This window comes from Phascolarctos cinereus, unplaced genomic scaffold (genome assembly GCF_003287225.1).
Source record: "Phascolarctos cinereus isolate Bilbo 61053 unplaced genomic scaffold, phaCin_HiC Scaffold_5;HRSCAF=322, whole genome shotgun sequence".
In the NCBI taxonomy this organism is placed as follows: domain Eukaryota; kingdom Metazoa; phylum Chordata; class Mammalia; order Diprotodontia; family Phascolarctidae; genus Phascolarctos; species Phascolarctos cinereus.
The window spans coordinates 240,999,232-241,027,077 of NW_027555958.1; the positions used below are offsets into that span (position 1 = coordinate 240,999,232).

Consider the following 27,846-nt stretch of genomic DNA (forward strand, 5'->3'; position numbering starts at 1 on the left):
CTGATCACCTTGCCTTTTTTAAGTCCCAGCTAAAATCTCACCTTCTATAGAGATCCTTTTCCAACCCTCATTTGTTTGCATGTCTCTCTCATTAGATTGTAAGTGACTTGCAGGTGAAGACTGTCTTTTGCTCCCTTTTTTTTTAAATCCTCAGAGTTTATCATAGTACCTGGGGGCTTAATAAATGATTGATTGGTTCTTCCCTTTGTAAGCTCCTTGAGGGCAGGGAGTAGCTTTCATTCTGCTTGATTCCTTGATTTGCTTGATTCCTACCACTTAGCACAATGACTGTGCTAAGCATTAGCACTTAATAAATGTTTATTGACTGACCTCACTCATATTGAGCTAGCTCTAATAAGTTATAGAATGTTCAAGGGCCACATTGTTTTGACAGATGGGCTAAACCAGGTTGAGGGTAACCAATAGGTCTCAAACCCATCAGTGAGTTAGGGATATCTACTTCAAGCATATGAAAATTTCCCCAGATGGAATGGATAGATAAGAACGATTCTTTTTTAATGGCCATGAAGGTTTAAGATAAAGCAGGCACAGTGGAGTGCTTACAGGTTGGTCAGAGATCAGAGTTGCCAGGGTCATTCACTGCATCCATGGCTATCAACAGTTGTCTTGATTTTTGTCCAGGAAGAGATAAGTTCCGATGACTTCTCCAAAATGCCTCACTTAAATCCAATTCACTCGAACGTTAAGACATCACCCTCTGATGTCACTGGTCCTCATCAGAAAAGGACGAACAACAACATATGTCCCAGGTATTATTATTATTACATACCCAAGATAAAAGTGAAGTCCTACAAAGTTGACTTTATGTCTTAGGAGGCATAGGTGTGATGAATTTTTATTTCACGTTTTAAGGATCTTATGTGTGCTTATGAGTTCTTTGTATTTTAAGCATTTCTTTTGTGGTGGAGGAAATGGATAAGCTATCCTATGTCTGATGCTTCCTCTTTTAGATATGAACCTTAGACTTAGATATGAACCATACACTTAAGCTTTATTTAAGAGATTATCCCCAAACTCCGGGTGGGGGCAGTGAGGCAGAGAGGGTGAGAAAATCCTTATTCCCTTTTTTTAGGTGTCAGGCTCTTTAAGGATTGAACTCAGTCTTTATAAATCTAGAGTTGTAGCCCTTTTCCTTGGAGGGAGCCCTTCTCAATCACAGGGACAGTGGCATATTCTCCTTTGCCTTTTTTTGGTGGTAATAATATCTGTGATATTTTTCTAAATATTTGGTATACTTTTCAGATGAATTGATAACTGATCCTTAATGCCTTAAAAATTGTCTTGCCTTCAAAAAGAACCTCCCATTTTTTGGTATAGATACGTTTTTTTCATCTGTTTCCGTCTGTTCCATTTCTAATCCCTCTTAGGGCACATTTTGGGACTATGATATTTGAGCTCAACTGTGGTGGCTCTACCAGCATTGATGAAGAAAATGGTCTTGGGAAATCTTTATCATTTTTTGTTTGTTCGTTGTCCTAATTTTATTCTTAAATATTCTTGGGATCATTTGCATTATTTATGTTTTTCACCAAACTTTCTTTAAACCCCTTTTTCCTTCTACCACTTAGTACTATTTTATGAGAGGGTATCACTCATAAATGTCTATCATTTTTCTCCAACAGATTTCACAAAAGTATTTATATTCTAAATCAGTGTTTCCCTTGGCTACCATCTCTCTACTTTGCATGGAGACTGAGGTTTCTAAGCTCTTTTGGCTTCTTTTTTAGGATGATTGAAAGGTTGATAAAAACTAAGAAATGTTGATAGTTTTGTTGTTTATTCCATCCATTGCTTATTTTCTGTGTTTATGTCTCATGTAATAAGTTCAGTTGGACTATTTTAAACATGTTGTATTTAATTTAATTGCATCATCTCATTTTTATTCTTTCTTCTAATTCTAGAGACATCTGACACATGGATAGAAGCCTGGGCCTGGTTCCTGAACTCAGTAACGAATTCAAATCTGGCCTCAGACACTTAGCTGTGTTACCCTGGGCAGATCACTTAACCTTTATTTGCCTCAGTTTTGTCAACTGCAAAATGAGGATCACAATGACAGCTACCTCGAAGGATCATTGTGAGGTTCAAATGAGATAGTGTTTGTAAAAAACAGTTAGCACAGTGCTTGGCACACAGTAGGTGCTGTATTACATCCTTAGTCCTTCCCCCTCCCCCTTTCTAATTTGTATTGATTTTAGTCTTTCCTCTAACAGGAGTCTGGTCTGATTATGTACAGACAGCTGATTTGAAAATGAGAACTACATTTTTGTTATTTGTTAAGATATGCTCACTTGCAACTCTTGGTGACGTTATTTGGTTCGTTTCATGTCTTTGTTGTTCTATCATTCAATTACGTCCAGCTCTTCGTGACCCTGTGGACCATAGCATGCCGCCAACACTATCCATGGTGTTTTCTTGGCAAGAATACTGGAGTAGTTTATCATTTCCTTCTCCAGTGGATTAAGACAAACAGGGTTAAGTGACTTGCCCAGGGTCACACAGCTAGTAAGTATCAAGTGTTTGGTCTGAGGCCAGATTTGAACTCAGGTCCTCCTGACTTTAGAGCTGATGCTCTGTTCACTGAGCCACCTAGCTGCCCCCAAATTGCTTCTTAAATTATTAATGATATATACGTGGGAATCTTCTGCGCAATTTACATGATTTTGGTTTCTTTTATTCCTTAATTCTTAGCCATATCTTCTGATTTTGAAGAGCCAATTTTCCAACTGACTTTTAATAAACTTTTAAGTAAGATTAAATTAGATAAACATATAGTGAAATCAAGAGTTTAATACGTGTCCTGTCTAATCTAGTACAGCTCATGGTGAAGGCTAAAGAAAGAGTTATAGTCATTCAGTGGACAAGAATTTTCCACATTAAAGACTCTGCTTCAACTGTTGTACTTAAAGGGTGATAGAAGTAGATGAAGCCTTACTTCTTGCAATGGCAAGATGTCTTTGTGGTAGCCATTGAGTCATGCAAAGTACATTCTTGCCACTACAACCCAAACTCTTTCTTGCCAATCTTTGCCTCCATTTCTTTCCTGCTGATATTTTCCTTATTCTACTGATCTCTTCCCTTTTAACAAGTGTGCCTAATCTTGACTGCCTGATGTACTGACTTGGGCCTATGCCTTGGGGATCCCAACTTGCCTCTTACCTTAGAGCCACTGACTGCCTGTCTAATAAGACTCTCCACCTACCTTTCAGACTCAATGTCAGTGCTGCTAAATCAGCTGGTCTTGACAGTCCTCTCTGCCTGTTTGCTATTGGTTTCCCTTGACAGTCTGCTAGGCCAGACAGGCTCATCCTACAGTCTGTGGCATAATACTTCAGGGTACAGCTGAGGTGTTTCAGTATAAGTCACTAAAACCCTAGGACCAGCAGGTTGAGGTGAGTTGGCAACTAGACAGGATCAAAAGCTTGTATATAATAGACTACTAAATACAATATATTGTACTATGCTGCATGGCAGTGGGCATCAGTCAAAACATATTCTGAAAGGACCAGAGGCAGAACTGTATGTATGTCCATGACTTCTCCCTGACACGAAGGGCTTAGGTAACTTTTAGAGGACCTCTCATTTATTTGGCTCACTTCTTCCACCCAGGTGGAACCTGGTCAGAATCCGTCATTCCTCTTATTTTTAGCATCAGTTTCCCACCAATCCCATAATTCTTCAAACATATAATAGGTCTTATTTATACAATTAAAGGACCCATCTAAATCCATTGAGTTGAGAACCCCTTTCCTCCCTGTGGACGCCCAATTCCCCCTGCTCTAGAAGATCTGCATATGACTCAGAGCAACCATAGATTGAGTGAGTGGTCTAACAAGGCTCAGTCCTTTGTATTTATTATCTGATGTAGTATTGTTTCTCCCAATGCTCTCTTTCCCTGCTATGTTATTAATGCTACTACAGAGAAAGGATTCTTAGCCCTTTCTTTGGTCTCCTCTGGTAAGCCTTTTTTGTTCACTTTTTTAAAACTACTGCGCCCTGGTCCTTGCTTACTCCCCTGCCTCCACCCCTCACTTATTCTCACCAATGATATTCTCTCTACAAAAAGTCCCAGGCTCTCAGCCGTACTATCTTGTGTCAAGGGCTTTTGCTCACCTCATTTCTTGCCTTGCCCCTGTTGACTGAGAACAAAACCCAGAACTGAAATAATTTATGTTCATTAAGTCGTCCAGAAGAGGGCAGAACTGGAAAAAAAAAGGGTGACCCACTCCCTGCAAGTGTCTATAAGTTACACATTATATAGGATTCAAACAAAGGAACAAGGAAACAGTAGTTAATTGGCCAGCATAGAGGCAGTTTCCATTTAAGACACAAGTTGCTTGAGATGTATAGTGGGAGAAAATTTATATTAATCTTTGGATGTGACTGGGTTTCTAGTCAGCATGACCTAGGTCCTGAGTTAGGCATTAAACAGATCTACTCTCTAAGCAACAGGTGTGGTTTCTCAGCCACGCATAGCTAGGTTCAAACAATGCAATAAAGTTTTCCCATATCCCTCTGAGAATTACCATGGTGTCTGGAGAATGTAGACTATGGCATCTACATCCACTCTGCCTTCTCCTGGCCTATAATATATGCTGAACTCAGAGTTGTCCATCGCTGGTTAGTATTGTCCAACTTAACACATAATTATCAGAAGAAAGCATGATGGGTTGTTGTCCTTCCATGCTCAAAACTAAACTCCCTATGCATAGTTTTCAGAACTTTTCAGAGACAACCAAGAACTCCAAATTTTGAGTGGGATGATGGATCTCAATATCTGTGAGTCATCAGCAGACATATACAATACCTTGTGGTAATCAGCATTTTCTTAGTATAAAATTATTCCTAGGCTCTCTAAGCTGATATCAGAACTGGAGCAGAAAAAGCCATCACTGGTACAAGTGTAAGACAGCTGGTCAAATGTTTGGGGGCATTTTCATTCCAGTGATCTCTAAAGAGCACCAGGGAATTCAGTCTGTACCTTTCCTTCTGCTTATTTGTCAACTTGCCCTTCTCTTCTTGTTTCTTCCAGCAGCATATCCACAAGTAAGGTTATAGAGGGGTTTTGCCATGATGGCATAGTTTTATACACATCTTTGATGATGAGGATGGTAACAACTCACATTTATGTAGTTCTTTAAAGTTTGCAAAGCACAATATTATATACATTGTCATATTTGAGCCTTACAATGGCCTTGTGAAGTGAATAATAAGGTTATTATTATTCCCATTTTATAAATGAGGAAAACTGAAGCTCATAGACAGTTAAGCGATATGCTCATAAACATACAGCTAGTAAGTATCCAAGGTGGGATATGAACTCAAGTCTTCTTGACTCCAAGTCCAGCATTCCCTCCAGTATACTATATTGCCTTTCTTGTCCAGTAAATCCTGTAAGTGTCTTCAGTTCACAGTAATTGTTTGAATGTGGCTAGTTAATGCACATTTCCACAGTTTTACTGTTCACAGCTTGCTGAGATACTTCACAAATTTACAGAGGTACCACAAAACTGACATTTCATTTTGCTAAGCTCTTGGGAGACGAAAAAAGGGAAACAGAGTCCCTGCCCTCAAGGGCCTCACATTCTAATAGGAGAGACAACATGCACATAAACACATAGACATACACATACACACACATACATACACACACAAATATGGACCTATCTACGAAGAGTATACAGAGGTAGTGCACTAGCAGGGGGTGGGACGTGGAGAAGGGCTGGGGAAGGTGGGATTTGAGTTGAGTCTGGAAGGAAACCAGGGAAACCTGAAGATGGTGGTGTGGAAAGTAGAACATTCCAGGCATGGGGAACAGCCATTGAAAAGGTGTGTGTGGTGTCTAGAGATGAAGTGTATCTATACAATGACCAGCAAGAAGGCCAGTGTCCCTAGATCATAGAGTGTATGCAGGAGGGGAGTAAATGTAAGAAGACTGGAAAGATAAGAAGGAGCCAGGTTGTGAAGGATTGTAAATGCCAGAGAATTTTGTAGTTGATCCTATAGGCAATAGGGAGCCACTGGAGTTTATTGAGGGGCAGGTGGGTAGGTAGGGAAAGTATGACATGGTGACATTCTTTAGGAAAAATCACTTCAGCAATTGAGTGGAGAATGGATGGATTAGTATGGGGAGAGACATGAAGCAGAGAGACCAACTAGAAGGCTATTGCAATAGGTAAGATATGAAGTGATAAGAGCCTATATCATAGGGATGACTTTATGAGTGAAGAGAATGGGATGTGTATGAGAAATGTTATGAAAACAGAAAAAAATAAGACAACAATAGATGTGATATGTGGAATTAGTGCAAATGAAGAATTGAGGAAGACACCAAGATTTGTGAGCCTGAGTGATTTGGAGGATGGTGGCTGGGAACAGTGAAAGATTTGGGAGTAAAAGGTAATGAGCCCTTACTAGCTGTGTGACCCTGGGCAAGTCACTTAACACTGATTGCCTTAAAAAAAAAAAAGATAATGAGCCTACCCAAAGATGATAAGATCTAAAACCAACAACTTCTAGTAGTTCATAGCACCTCTTTTTCCATAAGCTGAAAAAAAGAGGTTGGGGCTCCTAGATATCTTTTGGGGGCATGTGCTCAAATTTGGGGAATCTGACCAGACTGATGAAAGTCTTTTTTTTCTTCCTCCACAATGGCTATACGATACTATCTACTTCAGGTCCAACACAGAAATTAAACTGATTGCCATCTAGGGCATCCTGAGCTCCTGGCATAGTATACTGATTCACCTTGGTTTTCTTATTCAAAGTCTGATACTTCATACATATCCTAATCTTCGAAGTCTTTTCCTGAACTACCATTATTAGTCAGACATATAGACTACCGCAGAGGTGTCAAATTTGTGGCTGAGGGGCCTCAAGCAGCTCCAAAACTCCTTAGTGGGCCTCAATCAGATTAAAATATAATTGAGATATGTTTAACAAAATAAATACAAAATGCAATACAGTATAAGTACTGTTAATTTATGTCTTTCTAAATCAATATGCTGCCAGCAAGGATTCATTTCTATCTGAGTTTGACACCACTGGTCTACAGGATTCTGTGATGCTGTTTCAAATAGTTCCCTAGGCCCGCCATTTGGAAGGAATGATTTTCCAGTAAGTCTCTTACAATTAGTCACCTGTCATTTATTAAGCGCCTACTGTGTGCCAAGTCCTTGCTAAGCTCTGGGGATACAAAGAAAGGCAAGAGACAGTTGCTGCTCTCAAAGAGCTCACCGTCTAAGGGATCTTGTCAGAACTGGGAGTCAGAGAACTGGCTCACGTGCATCACCTACTGGGCACGTGGGGCTCTCCATTGAGGAAATGAAAACTCCTTTGTCTTTGCAATCAGTTTTTTCCTCAAATGGTCTTCTTATTCCTTGGGCTCCAGGGAATTCTTAGAACCAAATGTCTCCAGATTATCTGTCAAGGTTGAGGGGTCATTGAACGGCCTCTGGGCTCTTTGTTAGCATTTCCCTCTAGTCTTTTCTAAGCCTCTGTACACAAGGCACAGATGGTCAAGGCTGTGGTTCCCAGCTTGTTACCTGTGGTACTTCATAAATATCCTGAATAGGCAAGAGTTGTCCCTGATCAACACAGAAGCCCCAGAAATGGTAATAAATAAATAGTATATTATTTGGGTCACAGTATCCATCTTTTTTCAGATATCCTCAACCCCACTGAAAAACTCTCCGTGTACTAAGATTTGATCCTGACAGTCCTTTGTACCAAAGCCACAGAGGCCTAATGTTCTCACAAGTTTCAAAGCTCTGTGCCTCAGATTTTCTTCATAAAATGAACATAATAGCATCATTTCCTAGAATAATCTGTGTAGCACAGCAGAACACCATGTCTTGTATTCTTGTTGACACTGTTGTGTGGTATCCTATGGATGTAGAAATAATGGGCCCAAGAAAGGATTTTTCAAATGAGGGTTAATTCCTCTGGGGTCTCAGGTGGCCTCTGTCCCTAGTCTCACTATCATCTTCCAGCCTTGGTTCTGTGGAGTTTAGCTTTTAGAAAACCAATACCATAATGTTCTCAGATATGCTTGGCATGCATTTTTGTCCTTCTTGTTCATGGAAGTACCAAAATGCCACCTGGCCCCTTTGCATGTATTCTTTGGATACCATTCCCAAAGCTGCTGTGCTTGACCTTGATCCTAGTCCTCCTTGGTTCTTGAGGAAGAGGCAAGTGAACAACTGAAAGGCAGGGGCACAGCTTAAACTTCATGAATTAGTTCTGTGTGATTCTTGTTTAGCTTCTGTTTTAGTCTTGTTGAGCCACACCTTCATGGATCAATCTGGGTCACAGAGGGCCAATTTTAGTAGCCTTTAACTATTCTCATCATTTATGTGTCTTGCCTCTTTGGCTCTGATCAACCAAATAAATTGTAAATAGCTAAGAGGCAGTTCCCATCACTATAGCTGTCATAATAAGTTTGTCACTTAGAGCCTACACTTAGGTCTACAAAGTACAGTAGGGTCCCCATATACACAGGGGGCCATGACGTGACCCCAAGGAGAGTTTGAGCAACCAGATAAGGGCAGAAAGATGGGTTGTAGCCCATCCTCCCAAAGGCTTATCTCCAGTATAACCATACCAGTCCCATCACCTATTTTTCCCAATGCTCTCACATACTACCCCCTTCTGAGGCTGTGCAAACTTCCAGCCTCTCCTCCTCTGAACCAGACACAGGCCCTTCAGGGCAAACGTAATATAACTGTGATCCAGACATCTGTACCAGCCGCTGCATGGGTACTGTTAGGAAAACATACACAGAATGTATACAGACAGAGTATATACCCTTTAGGTAACCTGGTGACTACAAAAGTGCCCCTCAGTTGGCTCTGTGTTCTGGGGGAATGACCGGTGAATTTGAGCTTCTTTTCTACCTACTCTTTTTGTTTTTAGTGGGACAGAGCAAGTCACGTGGATGTGCGCGCATGATGAGCAGCAGTCTGCACTGTAGACCTCCTTACATTTTCTTTTTCCCCAAACCCACTCCTCTTCAAAACTCCCCTCTTTCAGTCAAGGGTGCTACTATCTTCCCAGTCACTTAAGTTCGGCAACCTTAATGTTATACTTGACTACTTACCGTCACTCATCCCATATGTCACCAGCAGTCAGTAGTCAAACCTTGTCTTTTTTTTTTCACCTCTAGAACATCTCTCATATCTTTATGCAAGGGACTTACAGTCCCTGTCCCCAGGGAGATTACATTGTCCAAGAATGAAGGTACCTGAGAAAATCACAAGGGAAAGGTCAGCCTCAGAGCACCTTTTGATCCGAAAAACCGATAAGAGTAAAGAGGGGGCTTCACTATTTCAGCATTCCATTCACTTCTGCCATTCTATTCTCCTTAAAATCATTCTAGTTTTCATCATTTGCTTATATTCGCCATGTTTATTTTTTAACTCCTGAGTTTCATTGTCATTTTGTCCTGAAGTTCTTCAGTTACATCCAGTTTCAGCATTTCTCCTTATGACCATTTTTTTTTTGCTGTTTTAGTTTCTTTAATTTTTTAAGTGTTTATTATTCATTTTTGTTGTGCACTATGAAAAGTCTAACTTTGTTTCTGGTTTGTTATTGGTTAACCTAAAAGGTCAAATCTCATCAATTTAAACTACTGTTATAATTCCCATTGCCTGAAGACTACTCCCATTGCCTGGGAACCTTTGTCTTGTGATTTCAAGCACATGTTTTTGGCTGTGGTTAAGGGGGTTTCAGAAGGGGAGGTACAAATGATGTAATCTCAATTCTGTCTATGTCATGGATAGCCAGTCAGTAGAAGACATATATATGTAGGTTGCTTGAGATTTTGATCTATCAAAAGACCCTATCAGCCCTCACTCAAAGTCTTTGGTAACTGAAAGAGGCTATTGACCCAATTTATTGGTTATTGCTAGCTTTGTTACTCTTGGTATTATTTCTGTATATTTTTATTCTGATTTTTTGGCTCTGCTTCTTTGAACCTATTTTTTTTGTTTTATGAATTGAAAAAAATGTCCCTTTGGAGAGATTTTCTATATATATTGAAGTCCTTCAGATACTAATGTTTGTGGATAATGTTTTGTTGACTCCAGCAAGCCCCAAAGAGCTGTAGGACTTCTTTAGTTAAGTTGATGAGCAAAAGAGATTGGACCAACAATTTTTAGAGGAAAATAGAGGATGAAGAATGCTCATTGCATTTAGTATGAAATGCATATGGATGGAGTCTGTGCTCTATTCTGTTAGTACATTGGTCTTGGAGTGGCCCAATAATGCACAATGAATTGGACTAAGAATTGATTAAGAAAATGAAGGTGAGGTAGATTATATGTGGGAAATTGTGTAGTGTTTTCAGCAAATCCAAGATGTTCCCCAGCATTGGCAGTTTTAATACCAATATTCTTCTAAATGATGCTGTATAACTATGAATGATCTCTGACAGATCAAATTCACAGATAAACCATAGTGCAATAAAGAAGCACATGGTTGATATGAGAAGGCTATCATAACTTGTGCTCAAAAAGTGGTACAGAAGGTATCACTTAGAAAATCTGAGGTTAAAAAAGGATGTTGTCTGGTCATTTAGCAAAAGTGAAGGTGAACAGCCCAATTACTGTACTGGTGTCCATGGAATATTAAGAGACGTAAAGGAAGCCCTCTATCATATTGGGTGGATCCTCTGTGAAGTTCTCCTTGAAGGACATGGATAAAAATAACTTAGAATGAGAAGGCTTGGATGAGTTGCAATCTGTGTCATTGATTATAGTACCCACATTGTTGAGACCACACACCCGTTGAGTCTTAGAGTATTCTTTCAATTCATTTTTTTTATGGTGTTACAACACTTTATGTTTCTTTTCTTTTTAGTGATTCTTAAATTTTCTTTTGAGCCTTTCTGATAGTGTGCCCCTTTTGGGGTAGCCTTTCTATTGCTACTTTTGAAAGGATATCGAAGAGGTTGACTTCTTTTTGACCTTTCACTGCATCATTGAATCCAGGATAGTGTATTTGGTCAAGAGGTCACACTGTAGATTCTATTCTTCAGAACTCAGGATACTCATGAAATGTTGGTTCTGATGAAGAATAAACTGGGCTTCCTAAACTATACTGGGTGAAAATTTCTGATACAGTCCCATGGTAATAGAGTTACGTGCCTAAGTTGCCATATGTGACTTACACTGAGTTAGCACTTTTTAGGGAAGAGAGAATGTGCCACAGTGGTAGAAGGAAATGGGAATTAAGGGGCTAATAAAAATGACAATTAATAGAATGGTTTTAGGTTTTATGAAGTACCCTTACACACAGACACACACAATCACTAGGCTTTACATATGTCACTTATTTTAAAATACTCTACATAGTTTCACAGAAAGTTACTTTTAAGAAATCAGCTACATTTTGTCACTTAAATCATTGCATTTGTACCTTTCAGGTCTGATACTTGCTGTGCTAATAAGGATGCTGATCCCACCCCTCAATATTTCCTATTCTTCTTTCTGTTGCTCAATGCTCTATATCATTTTTGGAACATCTCATCATGTGTCTATTGGTGAGTTCAGAGACAGGGGAAAGGGGACTTTACAATATTACTGACCCGGTCGGGTATGTATAGCTGAAGAAGCCTGTTGGATACTATATTTCTCTCTTTAAAAATGGAATGACTAAGACAGGAACATGTACCCACAAAGAAAAAAAATCAGAAAGGTATACATGTATATATATGTATATATGTATATATGTATATGTGTATATATGTATATATGTGTGTATGTGTGGTGTGTATATATATTGCTTGTATAGATTGAATGTGCATATTTACTTCTGCTGTAACATTTTCCCTCCAGTTTCTTAATAAGCAACTTTAGAGGGAAGTTTTACACTTGCTCAGATGTTTCACCTAGGCTATATGGCTAAAAGAACTGTTTTTTGGTGGGAGAGGAGAGGAAGCAGATTCTGATTTGCTCTCATGATACATATAGAAATTAACAGCCATGTGAAGAGATATTTCCATTCATGAATTTAGTCTTAATGGTTTATCCATGTTGGCCACAGGTTCACAAAGCTAATATGATTTGCTTTGTGTTTAGATCTTTTTACCACCCCCTTTCATTCTCATTTTCCCAAAGAATAGGTGCAATGGCTGAGATATCTATCTATCTATCTATCTATCTATCTATCTATCTATCTATCTATCTATCTATCTATCTAATCTGTGTCTCACACACACACACACACACACACACACACACCCCACTTTGGGTTTATTGTACAACTGTACCACCAGAATATGGCTCCTGGGAAACAGCTATAGTATGTATGAAAACAACACTTTTCTCTCACCTCTTCTACCTCTTACTCCCAATCTTGGAATTAAACCCTGACAGCTAACCAAAAGAACTCTTTCAGGGTATAGGCACTTGTTATTTATTCTACCTGTTTTTAATGCTTCTTAGATTTCCTATGTCTACAGAGAATGGGACAAAATCACTTTCTAGCCTAACCATTCTGTTTATCTCACAGGAAACTTCTTCCTTGTGAGTGCATTGATGGGGAATGTCCTAAATAGAATAATGTTCAATTCTGGTCACCTCCTGATGGGAACTTTTGTCAGGGGTGACTTTGAAGATCCAGCCTATTCCGTGGATTATGACAAGGCCCTCAGTGTCATGCAAGCTGTAACCTTTCTGACTGGGATTATCCAGGTATTTGTCCTGTGTTCCCTAGACCTCCTCCAGGAAAAACCAAGGAGTTAAGACTGTCTTTCCTCCTTCTGTGCAGTGTGCAGTGTTTTCTGAAGCTTCAGTGATTCTTTCTGAATAGACTTACATTTTTCAGCCCTCTGAGATATATGGAAGAGTTGTTGCCAATTCAGCAAACATCATTTAAGTATCTACTGTATATAGAGCACTTGGCTAGGATTTGGGGGATGGGAGGAGGATGATACAAAGTTGAGATAATATATGATCCCTGAACTCCTGAAACACATATTTGAGGAGGGATATGACACCCACAAAAATAATCACAGTATATGTTAAGTGCCATATGAAATCTTGGGGAAAAGGTCATTACTGAGTGGAATATCAGGGAAGGTTTCATGGAGAGGTGGTGTTTAAGTTGAGCCTTAAAGTTTAGATTGAGGGTAAGGAAGGGCATTCCAAACATAAAGAATTGAATGAACACAGGCACACATGCAGTGTGGGGTATATATGGAGGTCAGTGAGTATCATAGTTTCTCTAGAATACAGAGTGTGTAGGAGGATGCAGGATGAGATAAAACTGGAAATATAGATATTGTCATTTATGAAGGGATTTTAATATCGTGTTAAGGAGTTTGAACTTTATTTAGGAGGCAGTTGGAAGCCATTTCAAGTTTTTGAGCAACAAAGTTATATGTCTAGTTCTACGCAATGAAAATTAGTCTGACAGGATCAATTAGTAAGGGATTGAATGGATGGGGGAAGACTGGTTGTAGAGCTGTTGTCTAAACAAATAAACATAGAGGAAGTATCCTCCGTGGAAACCACCCAGCCTAAAATTTAGTATATCCTATATAGAAGTTGTCGCACCCCACCCCCATACTTTTTCAATCTTTATTTATAATCAAAGAAGGGAACATATAAACATTAGAAAAGAGCACATAGAGGCAGTCCTCTGACAGTCTATTGATTCTTCAATCCCTGGTGAAGGCATTTTGCTTTATCTTGTAGTACTTGAGAGGAATAATACTTAGCATGAAGGGGAAGACTTGTTATATTTTTGGCTTGGTCTTATGAAGTTAGAGGGTTTTTTTTCCTGTTGTGATAAATCCCCAATCGAAAAACATTAACACCAATATTCATTTAAAAACTCAAAGCTTATTTGCTTTGTTGTCTATGGTTTCCTCATCAGGGGTCCATAAACCTACAGGTACATCCAGTCGACTTATCAACTCCTCTGGCTGTATTCCTAGGTGAGAAGCAGGTCTTTTTCTTCTATGAAGCTCTCTGTCTAGGTTCTGAATGATGGATTATTTTATAAACAGATGACAAATTCATCCCTTAGGAACATCTTTAAATACAGTAGGGATCATGGCAGAAACAGCTACTCAAGTTGCAATACCTAAGCAAAGCAGCAGGTGGTGCTCCAAGCCTCATGCTACAAGTTTTAGGTAACTGCACATATGTGAGCAGATATTAGCAGTCCTCATTCCGAGCCATTTTAGTCCCATTTGTGCATGGGACCTATTTCGTGTGTCTCCCCAATAAGCTTACTTTTTTAGTGCCTACTTAGATTTCTAAGGGTATGTGCATCATAGTTTACAGCTAGTTTGGCTCATGTTTGTTCCCCATTCTTCACGATCCTGCTCTCTTTCTCATCCTCAGCATAACCCCTGATGACTACTCTCTCACATATATATTAGAGTATATTTACTGAATAGAATTTGAAAGTGCAAGGACCAGGGTTAGAATTTTAGAGCAAGGAGGCCACTGCTAGGCAGGGTTTTAAATCTCAACTTCGGCCACTGAACTCTTTTGAACTTTACCTCTCATTGTCACCACAGAGATAAGTGCTTCCAAAAGCCTTTTGCCAAATGTTACTTGGTCTCATAGTCTACATACAGGAGCAAAGGTAAGGAAACAATCATCTTTCTGAGCGCCAGCTTTTTCTTTCCTCTCTTGTAGATTAGTCTCTAGGTAGATAGGTGGGAGAGTAGCCTTCTCACCCTACCATCAGCTCAGTGCTGTGTAATCAAAGGCCATCTCCCCTTCCACTCCTGACTCTTTTATTCTCAGCATCTTCTGACTTCTTTGGCATCTTGACTCATGGCAAATGTCTTTTTAAAATATCCCCCTGTCCAGGTAACATTAGGAGCTCAGGCAGTTGCATTTTTGTTAAATGTCCAGAGATGCAAGAAATTATGGGGGGAAAACTCAAGTTGCTCCTGCCACAGGTTACATAAACATTTATTGAGCACTATTGTTTGCAGAGCACTGTACTAAATGTTGTGGTGGACACTTCAAAATGAGAAGGCATAGATTATGTTGTAACCTGGTTGAAAGAGAGATGAGACATACACAAAGTCAATGTCAGTTTTTAAAAAACTGCGCTACAGGGAAAAGTTAATTCTCTGGGATTCAGTTTCTCTATTTCTTAAATAACTGGGATTCCACCCTCTGTATGTATCCCTATGCAGTCCATTATTTTTAAGCGTTGGTGTAACTTTTAGGGAAATTCATCCCCAGATTTCTGTTTGACTTGTAATTTCACACCTGGTAGCTTTTTGGAGCTGTTTATTGTCAGTCTCATATCCTTAAATAAAAAAGGAACTTGATCATTCTGTATTCATTCAAAATACCTAGAGATTTTATCAGGATCCCAATGTCCTGGATATGTTCCCTGTTCAATAATTATGCCTTCAGTCCTTCACAGGGAGGTTTTCATTTTCCAAGAAGATTTCATAGGAAAGGCAGAAGATTGTTAACATCGGGGCAGTCATAACTTTTCTACCTTGGTTCTTTGAAAAATCACAGGAAAATTAATGTGAAAGGTCTTCTTGAGGGTCAAAATGTCTTACTTCTATAGTTCTCACCACCAATTTGATCTCTATCAGTTGCCCAGCTCTACTTCTTACTATCTCGTGATCACAGGCAAGCCACATAAACTCTCTGGGCTTCCGTTTCCACATCTCTATAATGAGAATATTCTAGATCAGGGGTTTTTAAAAAACCCTTTTTTACGTGTCCTGGACCCCTTTGGTAGTCTGGTGAAACTTATAACCTTTTCTCAGGATAATGTTTTATAAATGCATGAAATAAAATGTGCAAGATTGTAAAGGAAACCAATTATATTGAAATACAGTTAAAAAAATTTGTTTTGAAGTTCATGGAATCTTTACTCTGGATAACCTTTAAGGCCTTTTCTAGCTCAGCTCTAAATCCTACAATCTATTCGTTTTTATAAAGAAGAGAGATTACTAGATGGAATGAACAAATTAATGGAAAAAATTTATTAACATTTGCTACTTATATACTGTACTAAGCCCTATACTAAGCTCTCAGAATTGAACTAGAAAAGAAATGCAACCCCTACTCTCAGAGAGCTCATATTCTATGAGAGACTACTCACAGAGGAAATTTCAGCTACAAGGCAAATGGAAAGATCTTATGGTGCTTAGAGTGAAAGGGCAAATTACCTTCTTTAATGCTATTTCCACTGGGGGAAAAAGTATCCATTTCAAATGTTGAACCATTTGACAGTGCCAACGACTTTAGTGTTGAGAATATTTGGTGGTGGGGATAGTGAAGAAGGGAGACATCGGCCAGATTACATCTCTACAAGAGTTGATTCCCTGGATGATGGCTTGAGAGACTGGGCTGGAAGCAGGCCTGGTGACTGGAGGGGAGTCTGCTAGTCTCTGGGCCTGGTTTTAGGATTTTGGATTGTCTCTATCAGAGTTTGAGGGGAGTTGATGGTTGAAGTAGTGACAGTGGTTTGACATACCTGGCACAGGCCACATCCTGTTTTTTCTCCCTCAGGGCACCTTGCTGCTTCAGCTAGACTGGCTAGTCTGTTCTGTATGTAATGGTTGATTTGTAGTGGGTGAAGACTTTTTGGATGATGGCTTCAGGGCTGGAAGCAGGGATTCCAGAGAAGACATTGCTATTCCAGAGTTCTTAGGCTTACATTAAGGGAGAATGATGTATCTTCATAGTGAGGTGGGGGGATGAGGTGTGGACAGGAATCACATAAACCATAAGTGTTGCTCTGTGGCATATGAATAAGAAGGTTAATTCTGGTAGTACTGCTTGAGAAAAAGGAAGGAGATGTAGCTATTCAGCTTTATAAGAAGTACAACTCTGAAAAGAATGGTTAAAACAAGTTTTTGTAAGTCAGGACTCTAACTTTGTATTTCTGTCTGTGTGTGTCTCTCCTTTTCCTCTTCCTTTCTCTACCTTCTCTCATCTTTTTTTTTTTTTTGGCAACTGGGGTTAAATGACTTGCCCAGGGTCTAGTAAGTGTCAAGGGTTTGGTCTGAGGCCCGATTTGAACTCAGGTCCTCCTGACTTCAGGGCCGATGCTGTAGCCACTGTGCCACCTAGCTGCCCCTCTCATCTCTCTTCTTGCGTCAGCTTTTTTCCCTCCCCACTTCTAAAATTACCTCCTGAAAGGAAGAAAATAAGTTATCTACTTTTGCCTGATGCTGTGAGCAATATTAGTTAGGAACAAGTGACAACTTTGGAATATTGTAACCCTTTCCTTCTGGGAAGACTATTGTAAGGACCTTCCAGGGTTAGAATTCCACACTATTTTGGAGAGGATCTGAATTATTTAGTACCTGAATTGTTGATTGATTGATTTTCACAACTTAGTGGTGTAGCTCCCAGGGATTCTTGACATCACTGTTCAGTTCTCTTTCATTCTGTCTTTAAATCCTAATGTCTTGCAGCTGCTGTTGGGATTGCTAAAATTGGATTTTGTCACCAATTACCTGCCTGACACATTAATTAATGCCTACTTGGCAGCTACCGCTCTGCATGTCATGATATCCCAAATGTGCTTCATCTTTGGGATTATGATTCGTTTCCACTGTGGTGTTATCGCCTTCTTTTATGTGAGTAGTTACAAACCCTGCTCAGAAGTACCTGCTCCTCCAGAGAAGAGTGGAAATAGTTTGGTCACGAGCTCCTCTTTTCTAGAAATAGGTAGAATTGAGAAGACCCAGACCATACCGACTATATACACTCAGCTTCTTTTTATCTGCTCTCAAAGGGCGTCAACTTCTAGATTTGGGTTCTTAGTTAATTGCAGTAGGACCAATCTGCTATTTGAATTAACTCTGTCCAGTTCAGTCTCTCACATGCCTTGTGTTGAAACTTAAGAAAAATCCTCTAAGGTTCTTTTCTCTTGTCCTTACAAAATATAACTTACCTAAATTAACAGTCTACTCAAGATCAAGAAGCATATATTCGAGGATCTGCCCAAACTTTTAATATTATTGTTTTAAATTTTATTTTAAATTTATATTGTGCCTTTCCTCTGGAGAATTCAATTTTAAAAAGGGAAGAATTAAGCCCTTCATGAATGCTAGAAGTATGTAGGGGCCAGACTAGACAGTTATATGGACTAGATCATTGAAGAAATGATAGGATGAACTGATAAATAGAGTCCTGGTACTTTCTTAAATTTATACCAAAATAAGCAAAGCAAAATCAGTGCAGAGAAGTATCCCTTTTCTTACTTGAGGAGGATAGTTTGGCTTTTGTCTTTAAAATGTTCCATTGTTTTTTCAGAAGGGCTCACCCTTTCTTTCTATTAGTCCCATATCTCTAGAACTTTTGTAGCTTCAGCTGTTATAGTTAGGACACATACTACAAAGAAGACTATTATGTCCCCACTCAAACTCTCTGATTGTGTTTCTTTTCAGAATCTAGTTAACTACTGTATAGCTCTCCCAAGAGCCAATTCCACCAGCATCCTGCTGTTTTTGATTTGTATGGTGGCTTTGAGAGTCAACAAATGTATCAAGATCTCTTTCAAACGATATCCCATTGAATTTCCCATGGAATTCTTTCTGGTAGGTGCTGTCCTATGTTAGTAACTCAGATGATCACATAGAGTTGCCTATTACTTGATGCTGCTTTAGGCCAGAAGCACCTATTTCCTTTCCAGTGACTCCTGGGAAATAACCTTTCTCATTGACCTGGTGGTCACTAGAGTTATTGTACTTCTAGTTGCTCTATCAGTGAACAGCTCTTGGAAAATAAGCAAAAAAATGTCATTATATAAGAAAAGGGAGTATGGAACCAAGATGGCAGAATAAGGCAGGAACTGGCCTGAACTCTCCCAAGTTCACCTCTAACCAATTGTAAAATGATGCCTCCAAATGAATTCTGGAGTGGCAGAGTCAACAAAAAAAACAGGATGAAACAATTATTTAGACCAAGACAACCATAAAAGGTCGACGGGAAAGGTCTATCTCATTTGGGTGAAAGCGGGGACAGTCCAATGCAGGCAGCATCTAGGCAAGCCAGCAGTGGGCTGTACCCTAGCAAGCCAGTGGGAAGCCCCAAGTCCCAGAAAGTCAGTAGTGAGGCCCTGGTGCATCAGGCTAGGACCCAAGTTCCTGAGGCAAGAAGTGCAGGAGAGTGCCTCTTCTACCCCAGGAGCAGAGGTCATCTTTAAAAGTCACAAAATAGGTTGTAAAATGGGGGGGGGGGGGAAGAACCTGACCATAGAAAGTTACTATGGTAGCAGGGAAGATCAGAACACAAACTCAGAAGAGGACAACATGGACAATATGGACAACATGTAGGCAATGCCTACATGTGAAGTTTCAAAGAAAAATGTGAATTGTTCTCAGGCCCCAAAAGAACTCCTGGAGGAGTTCAAAAAAGATTTAAAAAATCAAATAAGAGAGGTAGAAGAAAAATTGGGAAAATAAATGAGATGATGTAAGAAAATCATGAAAAAAGAGTCAACAGCTTGATAAAGGAAGCATTAAAAATGGAAAAAAAGATATACAAAAATATACTGAAGAAAACAACTCTTTAAAAAAGTAGAATTGGCCAAATGGAAAGGGAGATACAAAAGCTCACTGAAGAAAATAATTCCTTAAAAAATAGAATTGGGCAAGTAGAATCTAATGACTCCATGAGACATCAAGAATTAGTCAAAATAAAAAGAATGTGAAATATCTCATTGGCAAAACAACTGGCCTGGAAAATAGATCCAAGAGAGATAATTTAAAAATGATTAGAATACCTGAAAGACATGATCAAAAAAAAAGAGCTTGGACATCATATTTGAAGAAATTATCAAGAAAAATTGCCCTGATATCCTAGAGCCAGAGGGTAAAATAGAAATTGAAAGAATCTGTCAATTATCTCCTGAAAGAGATCCCAAAATGAAAAATCCCAGGAATATCATAGCCAAATCCCAGAACTCCCAGGTCAAGGAAAAAATACTGCAAATAGCCAGAAAGAAACAATTCAAATATTGAGGACCCACAAAAATCAGGATTATATAGGATTTAGCAGCTTTACATTAAAGAGCCAGAGGGATTGAAATCTAGATTACAACCAAGAATCACCTTCCCAGTGAAACTGAGCATAATCCTTCAGGGAAAAAATTGACATTCAGTGAAATAGAGAACATTCAAGCATTCCTAATTAAAAGTCCAGAGCTGAACAGAAAATTTGATTTTCAAATACAAGACTCAAGAGAAGCATAAACAGGAAAGAGAAGACACAAGGGATTCAGTAAGGTTCAACTGTTTACCTCGCTACATGGGAAGATGATACTTGTAACTCTTAACAACTTTATCACTATTAGGGCAATTAAAAGGAGTATACATGAACAGAGAGTGTGAGTATAAGTTGACTTTGATGGGATAATAAAAAAAAATTAAATTAAGGGGTGAGAAAAGGATTCCATTAGGGGAAGAGAGAAGGGATAGGTAAAATGGTATAAATATCTCACGTGAAGAGATACAAAACACCTATTACAATAGAGAGAAAAATGGGGGCTGAATCTTACTCTCATTGGAATTAACTCAAAGAGGGAATAACATACACACTCAGTTGGATATAGAAAGCTATCTTACCCTGTATGGAAATAGGAAAGGAGAGGGATATAAGAAGTAGAGAGGACTGTTAGAAAGGAGAGTAGACTGGGGGAGGCAGTGGTGGAAGGAGAGAGAAAGAGAGACATGGAAGGGCAGAGTGAAAGGAGAGAGAGACAGAAACACAGAGAGAGAGAGAGAGAGAGAGAGAGGAAAAGGAGGAGGAAAAATAGGATAGAGGGAAATATGCAGCTAGTAATAACTGTGAATGTGAATGCGACAAACTCTCCCATAAAACAGAAACAGATAGCAAAGTGGATTGAAAACAAGAATCCTACAATATGTTGTTTACAAGAAGCACAGTTGAAATAGAGAATCACACACTGGAGAAGAATCTATTATGCTTCAGCTAAAGTAAAAAAAAAGCAGGAGTAGCAATCACGATCTCAGACAAAGCAAAAGCAAAAATAGATCTAATTAAAAGAGAAAAGGAACAAAACTACATCTTAATACAAGGTACCATTGACATTGAAGTAATATCAATACTAAACATATATGTACTAAATGGTATAGCATCCAAATTGTTAAAAAAAAAAAAAGAAGCTGAGTTAAATGAAGAAATAGACAGTAAAACTATACTAGTGGGAAACCTCAACTTTCCCCTCTCAGAACTAGATAAATCTAACCAAAAACTAAACAAGAAAGTAAGAAGTGTATAAAATTTTAGAAAGTTTATGTATGATAGACCTCCAGAGAAAACGGCATGGGAATAGAAAGGATTGTACCTTTTTCTCAGCAGTCCATGGCATCAACACAAAAATTGCTCATGTATAGGCCATAAAAACCTCACAGTCAAATGCATAAATATTAAATTCATCTTTTTCAGATCATAATGCAATAAAAATTACATTCCATAAAGGGAAGTAGAAAATAGATAAAAAATTCATTGGAAACTAAATAATCTCATCCTAAAGAATAAGTGGGTCAAAGAACAAATCATAGAAACAACTAATAATTTCATTAAACAGAATGACAACGAGACAACATATGAAAATGTATGAAATGCAGCCAATGCAGTATTAGGGGAAATTTTCTATCTCTAAATGCTTGCATCAATAAAACAGAGAAAGAATAGATCAATGAATTCTTTCTTTCTTTCTTTCTTTCTTTTTTTTTAGGCAACTGGGGTTCAGTGACTTGCCCAGGGTTACAAAGCTAGTAAGTGTCAAGTGTTTGGTTTGAGGCTGGGATTTGAACTCAGGTACTCCTGACTTCAGGGCCGGTGCTCTATCCACTGCGCCACCTAGCTGCCCCAGATCAATGAATTCAGCATGCAACTAGAAAAACTAGAAAAAAAAACAAATTAAAAATCCCCAATTAAACACCAAATTAGAAATCCTTAAATCGAAAGAGAGATTAATAACATTGAAAGTAAAACATTGAACTAATAAAACCAGAGGGTTTTGTGAAAAGACAACAAAATAGATAAACCATTGGTTAATTTGATTTTTAAAAAGATGAAAACCAAATTACCAGTATCAAAAATGAAAATGGTGAATTCACCAGCAATGAAAAGGAAATTACTTATCAGGAGCTATTTTGCCCAATTATATGCCAATACATCTGACAACCTAAATGAAATAGATGTATATTTTTAAAAATACGAATTGCCCAGAATAAAAGAAGAGGAAATAGAATACTTGAAAAACTCACTCTTAAAAAAAGAAATTGAATGAGCCATCAATGGACTCCCTAAGAAAAAATCCCCAGGCCCAAATGGATTCACAAGTGAATTCTACCAAACATCTAAAGAACAATTAATTCCAAAATCATATATAGTATAGTTTTGGGGAAAATAGATAGACGAAGAAAGAGTCCTACCAAATTTCTTTAACAACACAAATATGGTGCTGATACCTAAATCAGGAAGAGCAAAAACAGAGAAAGAAAACTATAGAGCAATTTCCCTAATAATATTGATGTGAATGTTTTAAATAAAATACTAGCGAGGAGATTACAGTAATATATCACAAGGATCATACACTATGACAAGATGTGATTTATACCAGGAATTCAGGGCTGGTTCAATATTAAGAAAACTATCATCATAATTTACCATATTAATAACAAAATCAACAGAAATCTTATGATTATTTCAATAGATGTAGAAAAGGCTTTTTACGAAATATAGCACCCCTTCCTATTAAAAACTCTAGAGAGCATAGGAATAAATGGAGCTTTCCTTAAAATGATAAGTAGTAGCTTTCAAAAACCATTAGCAAGCATTATCAGTAATGGGGATAAACTGGAAGCCTTGCCAGTAAGGTCAGGGGTGAATTGAGGATGCCCATTCTCACCACCAATTATTCAGTTTTATATTAGATGTATTAGCTGTGGCAATAAGAGAAAAAAAAGGAATTGAAGGAATTGGAATAGACAATGAAGAAACAAAACTATCCCTCTTTGCAGATGATATGATGGTATATTTAGAGAATCAACTAAAAAAGCTAGTTGAAATAATTAACAACTTTAGCAAAGTTTCAGGATATAAAATAAACCTATCTAAATCATCAGCACTTCTATATATTACCAATAAAGTCCAGCAACAAGAAACAGAGAAATTCCATTTAAAATAACTATAGACAATATAAAATACTTGGGAGTCTACCTGTCAAGACAAACCCAGGAACTATATGAGCACAATTACAAAACATTTTCCACACAAAGTCAGATCTAAACAATTGGAAAAATATTAATTGTTCATGCGTAGGCTGAGCTAATATAATAAAAGTTAAATTCTACCTAAATTAATTTACTTATTCAGTGCTGTACCAATCAAACTACCAAAAATTATTTATAAGGCTAGAAAAAATAATAACAGAATTCATATGGAAGAACAAAAGGTCAAGAATATCAAATGGATCAATAAAAAAAAATGTGAAGGAAGTTGGCCTAGTTGTACCAGATTTCAAACTGTATTATCAAGTGGTAACCATCAAAATAGTCTCTGGCTAAGAAATAGAGTGGTAGATCAGTGGAATAGATTAGGTACACAAGATGTAGTAGTAAATGACCATAGTAATCTAGTGTTTGATAAACCTGAAGACCCAAGCTTTTGAGACAAAAACTCATTATTTGACAAAAATTGCTGGGAAAACTGGAAAAAAGTATGGCCAAAACTAGAATAGACCAACATCGCATACCATATACCAAGATAAGGTCAAAATGAGTAGATGATTTAGACATAAAGGGTGATATCATAAGCAAATTAGAAGAGCAAGGAATAGTTTACCTGTCAGAGCTATAGGGAAAAGAAGAATTTAGGACCAAACAAAAGATAGAGAAAATTATGAAATGCAAAATGGATAATTTTGATTATATTACATCAAAAAGGTTTTGCATAAACAAAACCAATGCAACCAAAATAGGAAGGAAAGCAGAAAACTGGGAAACAATTTTTACAGCAATTATCTCTGATAAACCTCATTTCTCAAATATATAGAGAACTGAGTCAGATTTATAGGAATACAAATCATTTCCCATTTGATAAATGGTCAAAGGATATGAACAGGCAGTTTTCGGATGAAGAAATCAAAGCTATCTATTAGTCATATGAAAAAATGCTCTAAATCATTACTGATTAGAGAAATGCAAATTAAAACAACTCTGAGGTACCACCTCACACCTATCAGATTGACTAATATGACAGAAAAGGAAAATGATAATTGTTGGAGATGTGGGAAAATTGGGATACTGATGCACTGTTGGTGGAGTTATGAACTGATCCACTCATTCTCAAGAGCAATATGGAAATAAGCCCAAAGAGCTGTAAAACTGTGCAGACCCTTTGATATAGCAATACCACTACTAGATCTATATCCCAAAGAGATATATAAAAAAAGGAAATGGACCCATATGTACAAAAAATATTTATAGTAGCCCTTTTTGTGGTGGCAAAGAATTAGAAATTGAGGGGATGCTGTCAACTGGGAAATGGCTGAACAAGTTGTGGCATAAGATTGTAACGGAATACTGTTGTGCTGTAAGAAATGATGAGCAGGGGGGCAGCTAGGAGATACAGTGGATAGAGCTCTGGCCTTGGAGTAAGGAGGACCTGAGTTCAAGCCAGACACTTGATACTTACTAGTTGTGTGACCCTGGGCAAGTCACTTTACCCTCATTGCCTCACCAAAAAGCAACAACAACAACAACAACAACAACAACAACAAAATGATGAGCAGGATGATTTCAGAAAAATTTAGAAAAACTTAGGTGAACTAGTAGAGTGAAGAGAGCAGAACTAGGAGAACATTGTACACAGTAACAGCAATATCATACAATGAAGAACTGTGAACAGCTTAGCTGTTCTCAGCAATACAATGATTCAAGACAATTTCAAAAAACTTATGATGAAAAATGCTATACATATCCAGAGAAAGAATTGATAGAGTCTGAATGCAGATTGAAGCATACTATTTTTCACTTTTTTTTAGTATTTTTTTTCATCTATGTCTTCTTTTAGAACATGACTAATAAGGAAATGTTTTGCATGATTGCACATGTACAACCTATATCAAACTGCTTATCATCCCAGCGAGGGCATTAGGAGTGAAGAGAGAGGAAGAAAATTTGGAATTCAATTTTTTTTAATTAAATTGTCTTTTCATGTACTTGGGAAAAATAAAATATTATTTTAAAAGAAAAAGAAAAGCTCAAAGGAGGATAAAAAGAAAACAGAAAAATGTGCATTGTGATAAACTTTAAAGTTATTGTTTACAATAATGCCTTACCTTGATATAATATTGTACTTTTAACTTTGTCAGATGATTTCCCATCTGTTACCTCATTTGGTCCTTGTAATACCCTGTAAAGTAAATAAGAAGGTAATATCACTGTTTTATAGATTAGGAAATTGAGGCAGGGTGAGGTCCAGCAACTTGCCTAAGTTTACATAGCCAGCAAGTGGCAAAGCCTTCTGACTACCTGTGCTATTCTTTTTTCATCTGTTTTTCAGTCAATCTCCTTGGGAAATCCAGATGTGATTCTTGGCAAATAAACTAATAGGCTTGGAGTTATTTTAATGTTGCTTATTCTATGTAAAGCACCATGAGGGCTGACCCAAATGTTCAGGGGCTCAGAAATCCTTTTATGTTTCCCCATATATTTGGGTATGATGAAGGCAAGTACAAAGAATTCAATTCAGTTCAACAAACATTATATGCCTACTATGTGCAGGGCACTGTGCTAGACAGTTGGGAAAATGCAAAGATGAGTGAAACACAGTTCCTACAGTTATGTAGGATCCTTCTAAGTAATACTTACATACTTTTCTTCTCATTTGATAAGACTGGTTCTGTTTTTGTCTTTTAAAAATATTTTTATTTTGTTTTCAGAGAGCTCATTTACACTTTCTGCTAGTTACATGGCCATAGAATTGTGTTTAGTTCTGGTGCAGTTATAATATAAAAGAGAGCGTGGGAAATACATAAGAGATATACAAAGTTATGTGGGAAGACCAAGAAAGAAAAATCATCTCTAACTGGAAAAACAGGCAAAGGCTTGATAGAGGAAGCATGAACTGGATTTTGAAAGAAAGGCAGAATTTTAATAGGCTGAATTGGGTAGAGATTGTTCCAGTTAGAGAGAAAGGCAGGTATTGTTCCAAATTTGAACCAGTAAAACTGATCTCTTGTTTCTCAGGGGATATCTGAGATGCATCCAGAAATAAAACAGATTACAATAATCAGTAAATTATTGAGACAGTATCTGGGATCAAAGTGGATGACCACTGAGAATCACTCCAAGATGTTGTTAGTCCTTTGACAAATCCCATTTAACCACAAAGCTCAGAATTCTGCTCACTGGGATCAAGAAGTGGTCCAGAGTTACTCATCAGATTTGATCCATAGACTTAGGGTGCTCTGCTTGGTTGCACTGTCATCATTAGAGCATCAATCCCTGGTATGCCGCAAACCAACTCTGATCTTGCTCAGATTTGCATTTAATTTATGGAACTAGTGCTAGGAAAAAGGCCTGTGGGTGGGGAAGTAAGCAAATATTTGTGTACTACAGAACTTAGATATTGATTTCTTCTTTCTGTAGTTCTACTTTAATGAGAGGTCTTTAAATAAGCTGGAACAGGTATTAGGTTGCCCAATTCTTTTCCTGTTAGCTAGTTTCTGGAAGAAAGGAATGGTGTTTCTAGAGAGAAATAAATGTGAAAAACCAATTAATTCAGTTGGCCCAAAACTTTCTAGGCCACAAAAGGTTAATTGTGATTGTGATTCTTAATAGTATCAGTAGCTGTGAAAAACCTTATTTGTACTAAGGCCATGTGCTAAAGTGCCCTTCCAAGTTCACAAGCCCTAAGAACTCGAGTTAGCTTCTCTCTCAGATCACTGCAGTTGTCTGAGTTTGTGGGGCTGGAAAAGAAAAAAGTACATAGTCGTTTAATGTTCCTGTTAACCAAATAGGTAGGCAGAGTCCAAAAAGGTGGCTCTTTTCATTCTGGCCCTGATGCTGAAGAGTTCAGGGAAGGCAGAATAGGGTCTTTGATTTTTCAATTGAGTTTTTTGTTCTGCGGGGCCCTTTATCTTGTTGCTGACCCTTTATGTTGCCGTTCATTCTACCAGAGCTTTTAAGCCCCTGCCCTGTTGCAAGCAAGCACTGGCCTAAATGATTATGCTTGCTTTCTCTCTTTTTTTTTCCTTCTTAAATCCAGATTGTCTCCTTCACTATCATTGCAAACAAGATCCACATGAACACTGAAAGCAGCAAGCACATTGTTGATATGATTCCTTATAGGTGAGTAATTTCCGGTTGTCAGGACTGCTCAACCAACTGTCCCACCCCTTCTCAACTTCAGGATAATCTAATAGTCTCCGTTGGCAATTTCAGGCAATAGTATAGATAGAAGGTTTAGATTAACTTCAGGATTTTTATTCTCCTGGAGAAAATAGCAGGACAGAATATATGATAGAGTTGTACCCCAATCACTTATATGAGTCAATCAACAAGCATTTATTAAGTACCTGCTTTGTGTCAGGCACTCTACTAAGAACTAGTGATACAAATACAAAGAATGAAACAATCTCTATTCTTTTTTTTTTTTCAGCCAAAACCAAGGTTTATTGAAGATTTGCCATATTAGCTAGACTGTTAAGGAATTTGAGCGACTGTGGGCTATTAGCTAGATTGTGGAAATCTGAGCAGTGGCTAGATTATAAGAATCAGAGCAGTGGCTACATTTTAGGAATCCCAGCCAACAATCTCTATTCTTAAAGAGCTTATATTCT

At 38.0% G+C, this 27,846-nt stretch overlaps 1 protein-coding gene across 1 annotated transcript in view; it reads left to right on the forward strand.

Annotated features, from left to right (window-relative positions):
* Positions 1 to 27,846, forward strand: part of SLC26A8 (solute carrier family 26 member 8) — a 180,657-nt gene that overhangs the window by 21,569 nt on the left and 131,242 nt on the right. The window contains 5 exon segments of the mRNA XM_020999637.2: positions 11,444 to 11,560; positions 12,532 to 12,713; positions 17,438 to 17,602; positions 18,416 to 18,565; positions 27,273 to 27,355. Of these exon segments, the coding sequence (XP_020855296.1) occupies positions 11,444 to 11,560; positions 12,532 to 12,713; positions 17,438 to 17,602; positions 18,416 to 18,565; positions 27,273 to 27,355 (697 nt within the window).